The sequence below is a fragment of the Hippoglossus stenolepis genome, chromosome 3, assembly GCF_022539355.2.
Source record: "Hippoglossus stenolepis isolate QCI-W04-F060 chromosome 3, HSTE1.2, whole genome shotgun sequence".
Taxonomy (NCBI): domain Eukaryota; kingdom Metazoa; phylum Chordata; class Actinopteri; order Pleuronectiformes; family Pleuronectidae; genus Hippoglossus; species Hippoglossus stenolepis.
Window position 1 is genome coordinate 10,230,865 of NC_061485.1, and position 21,265 is coordinate 10,252,129.

Here is a 21,265-nt window from a genome sequence, read left to right on the forward strand (position 1 = left end):
GCAGTAATTTCATTTCCTTCCTTGTGTTGTATATTAATATACATACACACCAACACAATGTCAGAGCTGCCTTATCTGAGACGTCCCGACAGACAAAGCTACAAAACTCCAGAGAATGCGCACAACTAATTTTCTCTATACGTCTGAGTAGTCTGTAGTTTTTTCATCATTGTATTGAGATCAGTTTTTTTAAGATAGGAAGGTTGAAGCTCAGATAAAGAGCAGGTCTGAGAAGAGAGGCTGCTGAGGTTTTGTTTTCTTGGTCGACAGAGATGTGACTTCTCAACCACCAAATCCTCTCACAATCACTGAACCTGTTTCCTGGATGACACTTGACACTGATACTCGTTTCTAAGAAGAATATTTATACTCGGAAAAGTAACATTTAACTTTATTTGCCTTGATTGTGTTGTATCGTGTTTAAAATATAGTTAAGAGTTAGTTTCTACTTTTTACTTTTTCCTACTTTGATCTGTTAGTGTTAGCACGAGTACTATGAATATATAACTTGGACATTTAAGATAAGTCTGCTGTTATTGTTTTCACTTCTCAAAATGACTTTCGTCTGTCCTCTAATGATTCGGTGGATAGCAATGGAAATTGGAAGCGAGTACAGACTTGTATGTTCACCAAGTTATAAACTAGTTAGTTACCTGTCCAGGGTCCTTGCCTCCATCAAAATGCATGCTGGGATACACTGTTACTTCCCAGAAGCATTTACATGATAAATGGTATAAAACAGTAAAGAAATTGAGTGTATATTGGCTGCTTTCCTCACTATTTATCTTTTTTGGATTGGATTTTCTACTTTTGACATTTCATCATGACAGACATCAGAGAGGGAGAGTCAAGAGAAATAACGGCTCGGTGACTCCTCTCAAATTTAAATATTGTCTTTGGGAAAACTTCTGTTTCTAAAAAACACATTTTCTATATGACGTTGACTCTTTGTCTCCATACTATGAACTGCTGTGATGAGAGGTTTGATAACATGAGACCGATTCAAATCAACAGCTTTTACCGGCACAAATACTAACGTGTGGTCGTGCTGAGCTGCCCCTCTCACACTTTCAGTTTTCTGATTATGTCTGACCCTCCTACTGTGACTGCATAATCTCATTCTCTAGCCCCATATCCGCGTCTTTCAGTCTCTCTTCCTCCCTCTATGTTGTTTCTCTCTCTCTCTCTCGTCTATTCTGTCGTTTGTCTTTGTTTAGCCGTGTGGTGCTGACACACTCGCACCAATTAGCTCTCATGGAGAAAACTGCTGCTGCCGCTGACAGCAGTTTGATTGGAGGATGGTTTTTATGGAAAATTCCACTTCCTACCCACCCTGTAATCACACCCAGTTTAACGAGGAAAATACTTTCTGTCCCTCTGTGTCTTTGTTTCTCTGTCTCTGTGGATGGGTGTGATTTTGTTTTGGATCCAGGGAACAACCCACACAATGTCTGAGATGTCACACTGACTGTGTCCAAATTGGCCTAATGTGTTCTCAGTTTTGTTCGCTGCAATATGCTGTGAAAGGACTTTGGGGCGATACGCTTTATGGACTTCTCGTTCGTCGGTGCTGTTGGTGACAAATGAGTCTCTTCTCATTCTTTTCTTGCAATGATTAAGGTGCTGAGGCGTGTGGCATCAGTGCAGAGCAGCTGATTACTCACTGTATGAATTTTATATGCTACATCAGACTAAAAGCTCTTTTTCACACAGCATTTCGTTTTCCTTCAAACAAGAGGAAAGTGTGGATCTGTTTGCACCAGAGATCAAGTTTAAAAACAGCAGACACACACACACACACACACACACACACACACACACACACACACACACACACACACACACACACACACACACACACACACACACACACACACACACACACACACACACACACGTCCTGCAGTGTTATATCAGGCTTTTCTTTTTTGTTCCTATCCTGGCCCCTTTGTGTCCATCTGTCTTTTTCTGTCTATATTTCATCCATTTCCTCACTATTTTTGTTTATGTCTGTCTAAGGTTCTGAAAATCACGTTTTTAAACATGCAACATGTGACTTGTATATGATAAATGACATATTTTGGGTGAAATAAGCATTCAGCGCCACGGCTGCGTACTTCCACATTAAAAGCACGGTCACACATTAGCAAATGAAGGAGAATGTCGCTGGTCAAAGTTCATCAAAGTTGAACTCCACGTGAATCCACGCGAATGTTTTATTTGAAGAAGAATTGGAAGTGAGTGAGAGTTTTAGGTTCCCCACTGATACATTCCTCTGATCCTGCCCTAACACTGCAGTAAACAAATGTCTGTCTGGAAAATGTGATGTCACAAACCTAAAAAAACAAGTGGGCTCCTCAACTGCAGGCGGCAGGAACAAAGAAGAGTTTTAGGTTGTGTGATAAGCTGCTTTGGTTGGAACTATCACATTATCAAAAAATAAAAAAATGTCTCCTCTCCCCCTCCTCCCTCCCCCCTCCTCCCATGTCCTCTGTCTCTTCACAGTGTTGTATAGACAACTACGAGGAGATGGTGAAGATCCTGTTGGACCGAGGAGCCGGCGTCAACGCTCAGGACAACGAGCTGTGGACGCCTCTGCACGCTGCTGCCACCTGTGGCCACGCAGGACTGGTCAGGATTCTCATTTCACAGTGAGTCATGCAGATGCACTACTACACCAGACTGCCTGAGATACTGAACCACTCCGCCCTCCATCATGAGAGCTTCTTTCATTTTTATGAAATGTAATATCTGGTTAATTAGGCCTCAGGGAGAAAGAGCAGCGGTGCTACGTCTTTCAGCAAAGCCCACGTTTTTAATGAATAACTAAATTAATAACACAATGACATGCACCAGGATCTGTCTGATTCAGTTCAGCAGGCCATTGATTGATTATTCCAGCCATCGATCATCTGGGAAAGGTTTGCAAGTAAAGATCAGCGAGACTTGTGTCAATCAATCCAAGGTTAAGAGTGAGAAAACAGAAAATGCTGTACACGCACTCTCACACACACACAGAGCTAAAACTAGAGTGGCATTCAGTAGAGCACATATCTCTGCCAATGCCACCGGTCCCCTTAAATTCAATCAAGCTGCACTAAATTTCACAAACTCATAGATATCAGTTCCATTTTCATCGAGATCCATGAAATATTTTCTGAGAAATCGATGAAAATGTCGAAAAAACTTCTACTTTCAATTTGCAATGAAAAAGAAATTGAAAAGAAATCCCCAAAATGTGTTGGGTTCTTTCCTGACTCATACCGCATCCTTCCACTAAGTTTTGTGGAAATCCATTCAGTTATTGTTTGTGTCATCATGCTCACAAACCATCAGACCAAAATACCAAAAAACGTACAGGGGTGAAAACATAACCTCCTCGGTGGAGGTAAAAATCTTTCATTATTGAGCTGCGGGAGCTAGAAGGTTATTCTGGCACAAAAACAACAGGTGATGCAGTAAAGGAAATGCACACATTAAAAGCAATAGTCATTTAAAGGGAAATGGCATCATTCTCCATTTTTTTCCACCTGTGTGAAATGTTAAATGAAGGCTGGAAGATGTGGTTATAACAATATGAAGGCATATTCATCCAGTTTTTAAATACCGTTCGTACGACAGCATTTTTATGTGCTTCAGTCACTCATTTGGTCAAATTGTAATTACAGTTTGCTCAGGATCATCAATTTAAACTGAGTTCAGTACAACAATAACAAGAGATGATCATGTCATCGTGATGCGATTCCAGGAAAAGTTAATGAACAATAATATTGAATTATCTCTCAGCCACAGGGGACGTAATGATTTACAAATGGTTGTTATTAGTTGTCCCTGCTATGCAAATGTAATTCGAGATTCAATAACACTGACTGAGGTTTTCCAGAGCCGGGGTCCTCTTTATATACAACCCACCTGCACATGTGCAATCAGTACAGATGTGATCTCACACAATGGTCACGTTTTATCTGTTGTAATGGTGAGACACTCAAAGAGGCACGAACAGATCAGACAAATTAAGATGCTGTATGTGAACACACCTCTTATTGTGTCTGCTGCCTGTGGACATGCAGAAATCAGAGTCTATGTGCAGGAACAGGAAACAATACACACACACACACACACACACACACACACACACACACACACACACACACACACACACACACACACACAACACACACACACACACACACACACACACACACTGCTGCCATCTGTTGACACACAGAAGTTGTCATACCACTCATCATATCACTTGGACTCATTATCCACAGTGAAGTGATGAAAGATTTCAAAAACAGCTGAATGATGCAGATTAACTTGTTCTGGACTAAGGGAATTTAATAAGCATCATCAGTAAGTGCACGCTCAGATATATTTTGTCGTTCCTCTCCAGGACTCCTGAGTTATAGATCAGCGGTTTTCAGCAGTTTTTGGCTGTCAGGACCGATGAGAATATAAAACACAGCCTGTCTATTTTACTATGATGGATGAACACACTGCTGATATAAACAGGCCTTTCTATCTGAAAACCTCACGAAATTAGATTTAGTCCGTCAATTACTTTCCCCCTTTTTGGGTGTCCCTGCATCTCAGATGATTGTGTGTTCAGTATCATATATGAAACAACTTTCCCTCCTATACTCATGGATACTGTACATTTATTAAATTATTATTATTAATCATTTACTTGCTTGTTTTCCGCAGTGGTGCAGATCTGCTGGCGGTCAACTCTGACGGGAACATGCCGTACGATCTGTGTGAAGACGACCCAACCCTGGACATCATCGAGACGTCCATGGCCAACAGAGGTAGAGTTTGAGTGTTTGAAGAGAAGCAGAACTACACACACACAGTTGACAGAATCTTTTGGGAACTGATTAGTCTGCAGATCAGACAGAGTAAAAGACAGAACACTGCTTCCCCATGAAGGTAATTATGCCATTAGAACAGACTGCTGTGTCTAATGTCTTCAATATAGTGCCAGTACTGTATTGCACTGTAGAGCTTATTAGTCCCAGTAAGTATGATATGGACAAAGGTACAATCAGAGTCCATACAGGCAGGTGTCATCATTCTGCAGCCATATTGGCAACGCTCCTGGAGTTATTTCAGGATTAATTAAACCAGGACTTCTATCTAAATGAATGGGGAGTGAGCCATCACTTCACTTTCAATAGTCAGTGGGACATAACAGGTGCTTGTACACCATCACCAGTCAAATATGATGAAAACATTTTGAATCATTTGGTGACTTTGCACCCAAAAAGTTTAAAAACGTTCTTTTCTCTACTTAAACAACTCAGTCCATCGTCAGCCAACACAGCACTGTGGAAAATGCTAACCATGCTAATTCATGTTACAGTAAACCAATAAAAACCATAGGTACACTTACCTCAGATATTTTAAGGCCGGGTTGGAATTGAACCTGCAACCACTGCAGGTCGACTCAAGCCTCCGTATCCAATTGATCAAACATAAACAGTTTTTTGACTGTAAACACAGAGTTATGTCTGATCTGTTAAAACCATTTTCGAAACTCAACTGTGCACAAAGGCAGCAACATGATTGGCCTGTTATGTTCCTGTTGAGCTGTTATAAAGCAGACGATTGGCTCATTGGAGGGAGGTAAAAGATACTTATTGTACAAATGCAATCTTTGTGTTAACAGACTTAAACTGTTAGGATTATTTAAGTGTTATTTTTTCTGGTGTGATCAGATAAACACACTTTAATCCAGTTCCTTTTATTTTGGTGTTATCGGTTTTATAGTGTTAGAACATCACTTTAGTCTGAGCTGCTGTGCCCTGGTAGAATTAGACATGATGGGATGATTGCTGTTTAGTAGAAGGATTTAGCTGAAGGTGAATATCACACAATTATCTTTGACTCACAAACACTTTTCTCATTTGTCATATACAATGTACAGCTTCTTCTTTGAAGCTTCTCCAGGAACAGACTGCTGAGGGAGATGTCAGCAGGGTGGTGACCTCAGTGTCTCGCACAGTTACAGGATTGACACCTGAGATATTCAAAGCGCTCTCTCTCTCCTGACGGGATGCAAATTGCTCGACTGTATATTCCTGCTGTGTCACTGTAAACAGCCGCAGTCGGCACAGTTTGTCTGAGTGACACGACTGAGAGACAGTTCGAGGAGATCGGCGCTGACATGCACATAAATACACGTCCGTTCAGTGAGGAAGGAGCGGAAACTCACGCTGGTTCTGATGTGTTTGTGATAGAATCCAACACTGAGATAAAGAGTCATGGTGACGGACGGATTTATTATATTCAGACTTTTTAACATAGGCTCTTAGGTTTTTTTGTGTGTGTGTGAACACTCAGTTGGCAACAAGGCATTAAAATCTGTAGTAGCAGAGGTTTTGTGTTTAGAGAAGCATTACAGACCCAATGCCAAGGTTGGCTGCTAAATTATGGAGGGTTTAAAAGGAAGAGTTCAGCAGTTTGGACCACGACACTTATTCGCTTTCTGGCTCAGAGTCGGAGGAAAAGATTTTGACAGCACAGTGCATGAAAAGCTACAGTGCAAAATCTACTATTCTTTATTATACAGTGAGTTAACACGGACTCCAGCAAAACAACCATATTGAATAGAAACATTTATCTGTAGGTTGATTTAAAATCGTCCGACATGAGCCGTTCACAGATCAGACATCGGTATCGCTGTTTATGAAAACCTTGATTTTTACACAATTTAGAAAAAAGGTGAATTAATGTTGACATAAAGATTTATGTTTATTTTCTATCAAGCTCTATATCTATATTGTATTTGTGTTTTCTTTTTATTTATAGTAATTAATAATTAAGTTTGTGGTTAAACTGTAAAATATCAAGCCTCAGTTACAACATCTAGGAAACAATTTTTTTTATATATACATAATGACCAATATGACCAGTATCAGTAATATTTTACTTATATTAGTTTGGCAACTGGGCTGTAACATCTAAGCAAACAAGCCTCCTACACTTTAATAATTTCATTGGAATTGGACCCAAATGACCTAGTGAGTGTGTGTGTGAGGCTGTGGTTTACTGTCTCTTTAGTGTGCACACACAAGTTATATAAGAGAAAGTTGAAAACTACTGGAACTTTCCTTCGTCAAATCCCACAGTGGGAGCTGCCTCATGAGAAACAGCAGGGAGACGTGTGAGTGAAGCAAGGTGGCGCTGGAGAGTGATGAGTGCTCAGTTGAGGACAACTAAAGGTCAGGAAATCCCTGTTGGGAAACGCAGTGTGTTGTAAACAAGTACAGGGTTAATGATTTTAATTTTCATTGTAAATGGGACACATGAAAAACAATCATCCTGGATGAGAGGCAACATTGGAAACCTACACACAGAGTGAGAGAGAGAGACGTAGGGAGCAGACGCTGGAAAATGAGGTTCTGGGTTTACAATAGGATCTGTGGAGCCGCAGAATGCAGATAGCGCTACAGTAGGTGAGAAGAATGATTATTAAGCTGATCAAAGAGAGAGCGGCGCTGCTAATTGCTCCCGTAATGTTCCCAGCACTGTACTGCTGGATAAGAGTTCTCTCCACAGACACACACCAGGGATGAGCACATGTTCTCTCTCTTTCTCTCTTTCCTTCACACACACACACACACACACACACACACACACAAACCCACGCACACACACACATTACTTGATATGCGGCATCGACTGATCTGCCTCTTCCTTGATCCTCCCCTGTAGAGCCCCGTTCATCCTTGATTAGCTGCAGTGATGAGGGGAAAATATCCACCTGGAATAGAACTGGTGAAAGAAAGTTGAGAAAGTACAAGAGTCAGATCAACTGGCTGCATATTCTCTGTGCTATATTCAGGGCGGCATGGTGGAGGAGTGGTTTGCACTGTTGCCTCACAGGGAAAAAGGTTTGAATCCCATTTTGGACAGGACCTTTCTATGAGTTTGTGTTTGCAGAAGTTTTCCCCCGGCTGCTCCGGCCTCCTCCCACAGCCTGATGGGAGTGAGGTGGTTGTTTGTCACTGTGTGTTGGGCCTGTAATGGTCCAGGGTTTAATGGTTGGGTGGATGTTGTATTCAAACAATAATGGTGGGGATGTTAGTGTGATAAGACAAATTAAAAGTTTTGATTCAGAGCTGAAATTACTTATTGATTAGTAGAAAATTATTCGACAACAATTTTAATAATCACAATTTTAGGTTATTTGCAAAACTGTGAAATACTTTCTGATTTTCAGCTTTTCAAAGAGAAATCTGCTTTGCTCTTTTTCTGGTCACTCAGATTAATATCTGTATTGAAATGAGGTTCATTATCTAGTTTTGAATAACAAATCAACACATTAACACACGTCACCGTGCGCAACATGATCTCATTCATCCGTCTACAGACCTTGTGTGACCGATTGGTTTAAAACTAATTTAAACAAGCACAATGACAAGATTCTGTCCAGTCTTTCATCTGCTAATGTTAAATTGAATAGCTGTAAGTGTTTGGGCAGTTAATGAGGCCGAACAAGACATTTGCAGAGATGCAGGAAACTACGAGGGACACTTTCCCCTGTTCTACTCCAGCCGCTCTAATTTGAAGGGCCGTTAACCTTTTCCAGCTGAGAAATAAAGCAAAATGGTTTGTTTCGATTTTTTAACAAAGGATTTATATTTACACCCACAACATTAAAACTAATTTAGCGTAGTTATAAAACTCATAGATCTAATTCCTCCTTCTAACAGTTCTGAATGACAGACTATTTTCATTATTGTTAATCCTGCGTTTCTTTACATTTGCTGAACTGTTCGGTACATTTCTGCTGAGCCATGGAAGGTGGAGGTTTTCACCGTAGTGTGTTAATCACAGCACTGAGTCCGACCTGGCAGCAGAGCGATGGATTACAGGAGACGTTTTTATAGCAGTTGAGACAGAATCACCTGAGATTTAACACCATAAAAGTTTGCCAAAAGATGGAAGAGGCCCACGTTAGTAAAATACTGTTGCAACTAAGACAAAATAGCCCATCCAGTATCCATCCATTATCTATACTGCTGTTCCTCTGGAACCTATCCCAGCAGACATTGGGTGAGAGGCGGGGTACACCTTGGACAGGTTGCCAGTTTATCACAGACAACCTTCTTACCACTAACATTATTTTATTTCTACTTTATTCCGAATGCTTTGAAAACCTTTGGCCCACGTTGTTTCTTTTCTAGATTGATGCCACACAAGAAAAAGCAGTGTCAGCTTCCAGTGTATCTTAAAATCCAGAAAATGAAACTTTCTCTGTCCAACATTCACTAAGTTAGTATTATGTACATCATGTCTTGTGTTTTGTCCCTGCTCTGTCATGTCTGAGGTCGTGCTCAACCCTCCACGTACCTCAGATCAGTAACTGTCCCCTCCAGCAGTGACTAACACTCTTATTCCTGTGTGTTCGACTGACAGGTATCACCCAGGAGATGATCAACGAGACACGGGCGTCAACCGAGAGGAGGATGCTGGGAGACATTCAGGAGCTGGTGCGAGTGGGAGAGGAGGTCAACCAGCAGGACTCTCAGGGAGCCACACTGGTGAGACACTCTCTGTCAAAGCCACTCAGAGTTTTGGGCAGCTCTGTTGAGTGGTTAAAAAGGTCCAGGTTTTTGGACAACACTGCGGCTGCTTGTGCACTTGAGAAGAAATGAAAGTGGTTTTGACTGTGCAGTTTATAGCCAGACATCGAACAGTGTTCTCCATCAGAGCTGCTTGTCAGACGCTCAAATAGCTCAGAGAAACGGCCTTGACTCTGTCCGAGTTTCCTCCAAACCAGAAGATTACACCTCTGAAAGAAAGTGAGCTGTTACAGGTGGTGTGGTGGTTTCTGGGAAAGTGCCGCAGAGACACATCACTCTTCTCTGATGGTCACAGTTCTGCACTGAGAGGAGAAAAATAAATGCTCTGTAAATTTTAAGAGGAGCATCTTTATTATGGATTCACCTTTTAAATATGATGTGCTCTGCAACACTGACTCATCAGGCTGTTAAACCTTTAAAGTTAATCAGGCATTTAGAAACTCATTATAATCTTCTGGAAGGCAAATCAGCAGCTTGACTTCAAAATGCTCCGCAGGTATAAAACTGATCTGCTCATAAGCTCTGAACACCAGCAGCCATCATTTACAAATGCATTCAGAGTAAACCTGTGATAATAAATATTTACAATAAAACTATGAGGAGTGAGCAAGAATCATAAAAGCTCAATTTCACCATGGAACTTGAATAAACTGATGCAAGAGCAGATTAGAAAATGACTTTGTGTTCATATCAGTGGAGTGAGTGAGGCGATCGCGGCTGTTTGAAGTGAAACACAATCCTCTCAGGGGCCGAACAAACGAGCACCAATTCAAATTCTACTGATAAGAAATGATTCAATTGGAAATGAAAGATAAAAGGCTTCAAACGCGGTCGTTTTAGGAATTAACAAATAAATATAAAAATATAGTGAAGCTGGTCTATTTGCATTCCCAGCAGAAAAGCGGTGAGATGAATCTAGATCGAATAAACAGTTACTGTGGGTTTACAGGTGAATAAAACAAACAGTTCTAAATCATTTAGTTTGACATGGACTGTGTAAATAATTAATACTAATTAAAGCAGAGGATCCCAATCTTTTCCTCTCAGCCAAGGATCCTCGACAAGATAGAAAATATTCATGTATGTCCCTTGGAATCATTTCTATACACCTCTACTGGTTTTATATGGAAGAACAACACAAGAGCAATATATCAGACATGTATTAAAAGTATTTACTTTACGAAAGAATACATTTCGAGGTCCGACCTGATGAATATCGAGGAAACTTAAGACTTGAAATATGCGTCACTTCATCCTTGGGGCCTTTCAATCCAACTCGCCATCCAGTGCATGATTAACTGTGAAGTAAGGTCATTAAACATGAGCTAATCTAACACATTCCTTTCATTTTTAAAGGCTGTGTCAAATGCCTGAGAGAGGAGAAGGTATAAAGTGACTCACTGGCACATTCCTCTGTGTGGAAACAAGTCAGGTGTCTATTAGTGGGGAGGTGCGTCTAACACAGTGATCACTAAATGGGTTTTGTTTAGACGTGCAGGAGCGGAGTGGAGCGTGTGATACCAGATGCCTTAATGAAGTCTATAATGTGTATCAGGGATTTAGCGTCGCTAACGGTAACACAGTGACAGATCGCTGGGTGAAAATAGCCAGGGGACATTACATAGTAGTAGCCCAAAATAACCCTGTTAATCTTTAAAGTCTTACCACAGATTGTCTGATTGAGCTGCTTGTCTCCCTGCGTTCTGCGTCCTGTTAATCTTCATTCGAGCATGATGAAGCAAACTGGAGCATGCTTTATTAAAATCGCCGGCACAGACCCAGAGGAAGAGACCAGCGACTGGTAGGAAGTTACGCAAGGTTAATCTTTTGTTTTCCAGCGGCAGACACGTTGTGTCCTTATTTTAATGTGCGGGAACAATCGCTCTAATCTGGGCGGGTCGTTCAAAATCTGAGAGGAGAAGCAGAATATTCACGTAGAAGGAAAGTTTAGTTTGTCGAGCTGATAAATTATTAAACTATTGAAGAGACGGCAAATACAAAACTAGAATGGCACTCAGTAGAGCACACACTCTGCCAAGCCCCAACAAAGCTGCACCAAATGTCACACACTCATAAATATCACTTCCCAAAATGTTCTTCTAATCAAGATCCATGAATTATTCCTCGAGAGAACGTTGAAAATGTCAAAAAGTGCAATATTAAAGGAAGTAAAAAATAGAAATAAATCCCGGATCCACCCCCTGATCAAGATCCACATCCAGATTTAACGGGTTCTTCCCTGACTCCTAACAAATCCTCCCATGGAAATTTTTCCTGTAGTTTTTTTTACGTAATCCTGCAAAAAACACACAGACGGACACGAGTGACAACGTAACTCGTGAGGAAGACAAACACACGTTATTGAAAATCTGACAAAAATAAACACTGCACTCACCAAACCCTCGCTCTAAAGTTAAATGAAAAACAAATGCATTTATTTCATGTAGACAAACAAATCTTGGAAAGGTGCTTCTTGGTTGGCAGAATTGATTTGACAATTTGGTTCAGGAAAATCAAAAAGCTTCACATGGTGCATTTAAAATTAAACTGGAAATGCAACATAAAACCACAATTCTTGTTTTTCCATAGTGATTTTTTAAATATATTATTTGTAGATGTGGTTTGTGCAGTTGTTTCTATTTTCTTTTCATTACATTACATGTCATTTGGCAGACGCTTTTATCCAAAGTGACTAACAGTTACTGTATTCAACATCTATGAGGGGCCATTTAGGGGTTCAGTATCTTGCCCAAGGACACTTCGGCATGCAGATGGGGAAGACTGAGGATTAAACCGCCAACCTTCTGGTTGGAGGACGAACACTCTACCCCCCCAGTCACAAATGCTGTATTTTTAAACACAAAAGAATGTCTATATTTGCAGGACAGAACATTTTCTAAATACTGTTCACAACCTTGGAAGAACTTTGTATTGAACAAGATGCAGGGCACATCCTCAGCAGGTGTACAGAGCCTTAAGGGCTAACACGCACACGCACACGCACATGCACATGCACACGCACACGCACACACACACCTCTGAATGTTTCTGGTTCACCTGCATGTCTTAACATTGTGGGCAAAAAGTAGAGACGAATGAGACAGAGCCCATCCCAGCATGTTGAGGGCAGGAGTCAGGTTGCATGCTGGGTTGTCAGTGATATTGTGTGAGGAAACTGAAATGCTCCGAGGAAACAACTGTCAACACAGAGAAACGCTGCAGACATTATGAGAGTTGTGATTTTTGCTATTTGAGAGAATGGTGGAGCGGTTCAGACAGAAATATCTCAACAATGACTTTGGTGATCGTTGACATCTCCTCTGATGACACTCTGATGTTGACGTTGTTGGTTTTCAGGAAATGTCTCAATATTCATGTTCCCATTAGAAAGAATTAAAGTCAGTCTATGTCCCTGTCCTGCAGCAGTCCTCCTCAGCACCAGACAACAAGGGGTAGAACCACACACAGCTGATAAAACTCAACGTAAAGATTTTTTATTATTGTAGCAGCTCAGATAAATATATAGTAAAACTAATCCCCTTGAACATGGCAGGTGCTCAGGGATCAGGAAGCCAGTAAAATAACTGATGTGCTGTGGATTCAGCCTTTCACATTCTGCTTTGTTAGTCTGCTGCATGCTTCGCTGTAAATATGTGTAATGTGGATTTTAAACATTGGAAACATTTGTAAAATACACAGCTTTTACTGAAAATACTTACATCTGAATTTGTAAAATCTTGCGTCTTTAGCGTTTTTTTTGCCATGAACGAATTTGTTCTTTGTTGGTTTCTCTCTGCCTCTTTCTCTCTACTTGCTTCTGTAGAAGCTTTTATTTAAGTGAGTCGTTCAAAACGAAGCCGTTTCATATCGAGCGCATGTGTCTGAACCCCTGCAGAGCACAAGACTGTGATTTTACTCAATCGGATACAGTACATCCTAATTTCTGCAAGATCAATAAAGTCATTTTCGGAGAGCTCTTCTCTCTCTCTCTCCTCAGTAACAGTTTCATGTGTAACACAAATGATAATAATACAGAAGAATGCATCATGTTCACATTCAGAGACTCTTCAGGGACAGAAATCATTCAACTGTTATTTCAGACCACTCGTGTCCATAACATGATGTTATCTGTCCTCACCAGCCTGAGGTTGAGTGAGGTCTCAGGTTACTGACACAGTTACTGACTGTGTGAGAAATCCTCTGGATTCATCAGTGGCTCAGATGAAATGATCACCTGCTCTGTGTGGAGGTGTCACAGATTCACAGGATAGGAAAAAGCACAAAGAAAAGACCCAGAAGAAAATACAGACAAAGACCAATATGTTTTAAAACAGATAAAACATCAATATATGTCTTATGATTAAAACATTAAACCAAGTTTTTGTTGTTAGTTCTTCAGGCCGATGTCCCTCTTTTTAAAGAGACTAAAAGTGGAATTTCTTTCATGCATCTTCACAATTATGTTAATCAGGTTGTGAAGTGGAGCCTTTTTAATATTTTGGGGGTGTCATGAAATTAACATTTTTCTCCTGATTTCCTTGTCAAATATTATGACATTTCCAAATTGAGAGTAGGTTTTATTTCCAGAGTAAAACTCGAAAACCGTATTAATTTTTTTCAAGAAACTTTGCACGAATATTAATCAGGCAGTGAAGTGACATCTTTCGATATTTTAGGTTTCATCCAATTATTTTTTTCCTGTATTTCCATGGCAACAAGTTTGACTTTGCCTAATTGAGGGCAGGCTGTCAACTCGGAACTTCTCACCAATAAAACGACAGAAAGACGCCACACAGTGTCTGTTTACAGTGGCAATGACTTAATATATGACATCTACACACTAAATAAACAATATAGACTCTGCTTCTTTCAGACAGACATTTGTTAACTGGACTGTTGAGGTGGAAATACTCAGCCCTGGTGTCGACTTCTTATTTCCCCCAAAATATGGATTTTATCATATAAACGGCACAAGGGGGACATGTTAACAATTAACATTCTTGATTTCACTGGAGGGGAACATAAAGTTTGAAACCTCACATTGTATTTTATGCACAGAGCAAATTGACTAATGTGATCATTGCTCCTCCTCTGCTCTCGTAGCTCCACATCACAGCAGCTAATGGCTACGTTCAGGCTGCAGAGCTGCTGCTGGAGGGGGGCGCTCGCATGGACCTGAGGGACTCCGACGGATGGCAGCCGCTCCATGCTGCAGCGTGCTGGGGTCAGGTAAGGTAAACACAACAGGAAACAGGAAACTGATGAGCACAAGCACTCCATTGATGTGATTCTCTACTGTTGCTGTGCTTTCAGATGCATGTGGCAGAGCTGTTGGTGTCTCACGGAGCCAGCCTCAATGCCAAGACCTTTCTAGAGGAGACCCCCATCGGTATATTTACACCTCATCACTCCCTCTCAACACGCCTGGTGGGGGGTTATGAAAACAAATGTCTCATCTTAGCGGGATCTTGCTACAATCTTGTTTAATCAATATCAGGGGTTATTTTCCCAATTGATGCTGATTTAGATCTTGTTAAAGGGAAAACGAGAAAAAAACAAAGAATTATCGAATTTATCAATGTCAGTTTTTTTCATTTTTTGCAGAATTAATCTATTATATATATGAAAGTATATAATATTAGACACAAGTAGCATAATTAAGTACAGCAGTTATCCTGTCAAACACAAAGGCGCTGATAACACTGTTCTGTCCGTGTCACTTAAAGACCTGTGTGAGGACGAGGAGTTCCGAGCCATCCTGCTGGATCTCAAACACAAACACGACATCATCATGAAGTCGCAGCTCAAACACAAGACCTCACTGTGCAGGCGAACGTCCAGCGCAGGCAGCCGTGGGTAAGTGCTGACATCTGCTGGTGCGGTTTTGAAAGAGACATGATGGATAAACGGATCAGCCTCCTCTTAACCTTGTGATTAAAGATCCACATTAAAGGATTTAGTGAGACACTAAAAAGAGTTTAATTACATTTGAATTGAGTTTAGAGAATATTATTCATTCTGTATTTGCTGGTATGTTTCTTCTCTTCTCACTGTGATTTCCACCCGTGTCTACAGGAAAGTGGTTCGGCGAGCCAGCCTGTCCGACAGACACAACTTATGTCGTAAAGAGTACGAGACGGAGGCCATCGTGTGGAGGGGAGGGAGGGAGGAGGACCACGAGAAGGAGAAGGAGTCTAGTCAGGAGAATATCCAAGTTGTTCATGTATGTTTTTTAAATATTCTTTTTGATAGTTTTTAGAATCAGGTGACCTAGTTAAACATTTGTTACACTTTTAAACATCTGGAGCCCACAGACCCCCTGGATAGTGGAAGACCCAAACAAAAGATCAATTTAAAATACTGCAGCTTAAAAGAAATGTCAAAATCTCTGTTCCTCAATTTCCGCGACATTCTCTCATCCCAACAAACCTGACTCAGCGCTGCTCTCCCTCAGTTTCTCAGCAACACATTTGTCAAGTTTGAAGTTGACAGGTTGAGCTGTTGTCAAGAAAAACTGAATGACAGACAGATTTCTATATTTATAGCTTTATGTCTCTAATCTGCAGATTATAGGCGTGTAGAGTCAGAGACTTCCTGAGGCAGGTCTGCAGTGAAATCCTCTAAAAAAGTAAATGTCATGTCACAGTGGGACTCCTGGGATTCCCTGAATAACCATTTGAAGAAAGGAATGCAGCAAATTAATTGGCTTTCCATCTCTTTTTTAGCCTGACAGGTTGGCAGCTGGGAAGAGATATGTGATCTCCTCTCCCTTCATGTATTTAATTCTCTAAAAGAGGAGAAGCTTTACAGTGGAATTAAAGTAATCCTTATTGATGCCCTGCAGGTCAAACCGGTCGTCGCTGTGGAGCTGCCAGACAAACCCAAGCTGCCCACCATCCTCAAAGACGGCAGCAACAAACAGAACGGCCTCATCTCCACGACAACGTCTGTGCCGCCGCAGCCGCCCTCCAATGGCAACACACCATCGTCTGATAACGGCGGGATCGTCACTTCCCAGTCCAACCAGGAGGACGCTTTGCCAAAGGAGCGCGCTCAGACTCTGTCGGAGCTGAAGAAACAGAGGTCAGCGGCCAAACTGTTGAATCACCCCTTGTTTAACGGTCACCTAGGTAACGGCTCCACAGACTCCTTCTCCGATGCCAAAAACAACTCCGAGGACCCCCGCATGCCACTGGTCTCCTCCAATGGCAGCGCTGTTTACTACACGCCGGCCAGCGGCGACCCGCCCCTCCTCAAACTGAAACAGCCAATGGAGGAAGAGCCGCCGAAGGCACAGACGTGCTGCTGTGTGTCGTAGCGTCTGCGCCAAGTGACGTGTTTGCAAAAAGAGGATGAAAGTTAGGAATGTGCTGAAGGAAGGAGGGAAGAAAGTGAAAGTGTTCCTGTCATTTAACGTCCTGTTCCTCCACTTCTTTGAAACTTCTTCCAGAGAACATGAGCCGCCTGAAGAAGGTCAGAGAAAGGGTTTCTCCCGGTCACGTGACTTCTGCTACAACTGGAGAAACCTTTCACGTGTAGCATAGAAGAGGAAAAGACTTTTCCTCCAGACGTCACTTGGATTAAACTTCCTTTTCATACAGGACATGCCAACCAACCATTGGGTAGAAAGAGCGCAGGATGCTGTTTCTCAAAGTGAATCAAAGTGTGGACAGGTTTTTTTTAAGCTTTTCACCGGGCAATGAATTTTAAAATCAGAAGAGTAGAGACGATCTCAAGGTACTGCATGTTCTATCCTCACAGATGAAGACGGAGGAGAGCTTTTTCTTGTAGCCTACAAATGGATGATTATCTTGTATTTAAACAAATTTCCTTCATCAAACCACAATGTTCTGCTTTTACGCCTCATTCTTGTCACTTTCACGATGTGCAGGAACCCCGGCGATTTCCAAGTGTCCCATTGGTCGTATTATAAGGGTGGACAGAGCTAAACGTAGCAAAAGGAGATGAGACGCCTCCTCTGAAGTGTCCCCCATGTTGAAATGCATTAAGTAAAGGGAAGGAATGCCATAAAACAGTGTTAAATATTCAGGAAGTGTTCTTCTATAGCGAGAGAAAACCGGAAAGAGTCTCGTTCTGCACTCGTTTGAAACTGTTCATTATTTTCTGTCAACTACACGTCACCTCACCGTCCTCTAAACTGACAGCTCATCCTCACGCGTACAGATTATTTAAGCAAACCTGGTTGAAAATGACTGTAATTTTCTTTATTTATGAAATTAATGTAAAGTGTAAAAAAAAAAAAAGAGGTTCCTAAAAGTGAGTGTATTTATTATGTGGCTGGTGTGTGGAGAGTGTGAATGCGATGTACAGTGAGAGGAGCTGGAGAGTCGTCCAGCGAAGCACCTTCTGACGTGGAAACTCAAACAGATGAAGTGAAGACAACTGTCTGCTACATGTATGTTATTAAAAACACGATAACTCCATCCTGCCGGGATAGATTCATAATTGTGTCACTACAAATAACAGTGTTATTTGTTTTTGTTTTGTTGTTCATTTTCTCCTGGTGGCCATTGTGTGGCTTTATCTTCTTCCAGTCACTGTATTTGTCTCATTAACAGAATCTGTAAATGCTATGTAAAGAATTACTGTAAGTATAGTATGATTTGTTCTGAGGATACACGTGGACTCAGTTGTTTCAACATGAATCCACTCTTGGATTTGGTTTGTAGCGATGTCTTAGGTCAGGTCTTCTTTAACACAACATATACAATTTACAGCTCAAAAACAAGGACGAGAATAGTTTCAGCCTTGGGGAAAACAACTTATTTGACTTTGGATTTCACGCCCATGTGGTTTTTACGGCAGAGATGTAGCAGCAGCCAGCAGCAGGTTAACTTTGCATGGGGAAACATGTAGCCTGGCTTTGTTAAACCAAACAAATCCACCCACCAACACTTTAAAACTCATTAATCAGCAAGTCGTATCTTGTTACTTAATCTGTCCATGAAACAATATGTTTATATGCCAGACGATTTCTTGGCAAAAAGCAGACTCCAGGAAGACAGGCCAGGAAACCGCTCTGCTATACACATCAGAGGAATCTGAGTTTCTGCAGGTTCCACCAAGTTAAACTTAAGACTTTTAGGACCATCATGAATGAAATGTAGGGCCTATAACTTCCCTATAGAGATAAACTTTATTACAGGCTCTAGACCCAATAGCAAGACATACACCATAAAGAAAAAAGAAAACAGATACATAAACACATACAAACATACTCTTATTCATGAGAGTCTTAAAAGGCACCCATACCAATGTTTCCACAGATATGATTGATATCTGACCGAGCTGCACCTGGGGCTTGTGAGCATCATTATAATACAGTTTTGATCTATAATTGAAGATGAGGTGAAGTTGCCAAATCTAGAAAAACTCTCGAAACGCGATGTTCAGTGATCATTTCTACGTTGGTCTTTTTGTAGTTTTATTACAGCGTGTTAATCTCGTAATTGTTGAGATAGAACTACAACACGTGGAGACATTACAAACTATGCAGGCCACCAGAAAAAACATTTCAAACTGTGACAGAAGTCGCTTTGAATGAAGTTTAACACAATTAACACCTACCTAAACATCCGGCTAGACCTTGTACATAATGTTCCAACATATTTAAGACTATTTAGGCCTAAAGTTCCTGATTATTGACTTTTTAAGACCCTAAAACAAACATTATTATCCTGTTTTAACTGTTTGCATACACAATATTAATTCTGTATAATTTATTCCACAGAGCCAGGATGACTAATCCCACTCTTTATACTAAGCTAACAGGCTGCTGGCTCCTTCTTCATATTAAACACTGAAATATGAGAAATGTTTCCGATCTCCTGATCAGCGTAAAAAGCAAGTAAGCAGTTTTTCCTAAGTGTTGAACTCATTCTTTCATCTAATAAAATTTCGTCTCATCTTCCTGTCAGTGCCAAAGAGTCTTCCATGGTATTTTGAAAACTTTAGGGGGGGAAGGCTGTTGTCGTAGTTTCAGATGAGCGACCCCTTCAAATGTGATTACCCAGAATTCCTACAACAACTTCATCCCCATAACATGAGCAGTACAGTGTCAAATATTTGTACGGAATAGAGATACGTCTGTATATATGTTTGTATTTGTTTCCCTCTTATCTGTTTACATGAACAGAACTTACCCTCATGGATGAACAGTGTTAACAGACATTTGGTTGTCTAGAGGAAAACTATGAAACTGTGTAGACCCCTCCTCAGTATCCAGCAGTCTAATATCCAGCGTGTCCCCACAATACAATACAAGTGTCTCCTCCTTGTCATTCAGTGTCTGGTAGGTGGAAGTCTTTTGTGCAAATATTCTGTAAAGGTCAGTTTTTAATGTCACAGGAAGCGGCTTTGTTTTACAACTCAAATTGAGGAAGAACAAATTGTCAGAATTTAGTTATTCTCCCCTCGGCTGTGACATCGTTTTGTTGTCAGCTAATGCTCACATCTGCTCCAGCTGCTGATCTCAGATCTGCTTCCTGGGGAGTGAAGTTCCATCCAACTGAAATGTACCTTTTGAACTACACCCTGATCAGTTTTAGCCAGAAAGGGACTTTCACCTGTTAAAACGTAACCTGTGTTCTCATGGTAAATAGATCAAAGCTTGTGTTTGACTGCGAGCATCACTGTCTGTAAAGGATAAGATTATAAAGAAGAGACAAACTACTGATTTTGTAATTACTGGAATATATTGATGGTTGCATTAACATATTTTGAATAAATTGTATATTTTGAGAATTTTACACGGTCTCCTCTGAATTATAAAGCTTCTTTGTGCTGCGCAATCAAATGGATCTTACATTTACCACCAATGTGGTCACGAGGTTATGTTTTCACCCTGTCTCTCTGTCTGTCAGCAGGATTACACAAAAACTACTGAGGGGAATTCCATGAAACTTGGTAAAGGATGGGGCAAAGGCCAAGAAAGAACTTTTTGAATATTGGTGCAGATCCAGGGAAAGGTCTGGATCATATACTGTCTTTTACCATTAAGAGAAAGGGAATTTTTTTTTACATTTTCAACATTTTCCTAGAGAATGATTTATGAAACTTATGAAAAATATTAGAGGACTGATATATATAAGTGTGTAATTTGCTGCAGCTTGATTGAATTTAAGGGGACTGTCGAGCAGAGGTATGTGCTTTGTTAAGTGTCTACAGCAACAAGGTTCATATACTTAAACTATTTGAACTGTATAATTGCATAATTTATCTTGACCAAACACATGAATAACACCCTAAAATGTGGATGCATCAAATGCATGTTGAGAGAAACTGCTGAGAAAATTTGTGCTAAAATGAACAAACACAGGCCCTAAATGGTCAAGAACTGCAATCTAGAGCAACTGCTGAACCAAGTCTTCAATTTTCTTCTTGCCTGTGTTTGTGGGAATATTTAACATAATAAGACGTTGTCACTTTTATGCATTGAACGACTTCACTCTTTTTTTCTCTGTATCATTACTAAACTAAACTTTTTACATTTTTTTGTTGCCGTCTTTCAGAAGCACCACTATTTTTTCCCCAAATGTTTTCAGACACTTTACTGCTGACATCAGGTGAATCTTCTGAATGCACTTCATGTCGTATGAAGGTTACGAACAGTTTCTCTCAAGCTGAGACGTCTGCTTTCTCTGACCTCTCCT

At 40.7% G+C, this 21,265-nt stretch overlaps 1 protein-coding gene across 6 annotated transcripts in view; it reads left to right on the forward strand.

The window, feature by feature from the left end:
• Positions 1-20,362, forward strand: part of ppp1r16b (protein phosphatase 1, regulatory subunit 16B) — a 73,361-nt gene extending 52,999 nt beyond the window's left edge. For all 6 annotated transcript variants that reach the window (XM_035152564.2, XM_035152570.2, XM_035152565.2 and 3 more), the window contains 8 exons: positions 2,506-2,651; positions 4,708-4,811; positions 9,427-9,551; positions 14,697-14,822; positions 14,907-14,982; positions 15,320-15,449; positions 15,669-15,816; positions 16,438-20,362. In XM_035152564.2, coding sequence (XP_035008455.1) covers positions 2,506-2,651; positions 4,708-4,811; positions 9,427-9,551; positions 14,697-14,822; positions 14,907-14,982; positions 15,320-15,449; positions 15,669-15,816; positions 16,438-16,911 — 1,329 coding nt within the window. In that variant the 3' untranslated portion in view covers positions 16,912-20,362. The remainder of the gene's footprint in view (positions 1-2,505; positions 2,652-4,707; positions 4,812-9,426; positions 9,552-14,696; positions 14,823-14,906; positions 14,983-15,319; positions 15,450-15,668; positions 15,817-16,437) is intronic.
• Positions 20,363-21,265: the final 903 nt, after the last annotated feature.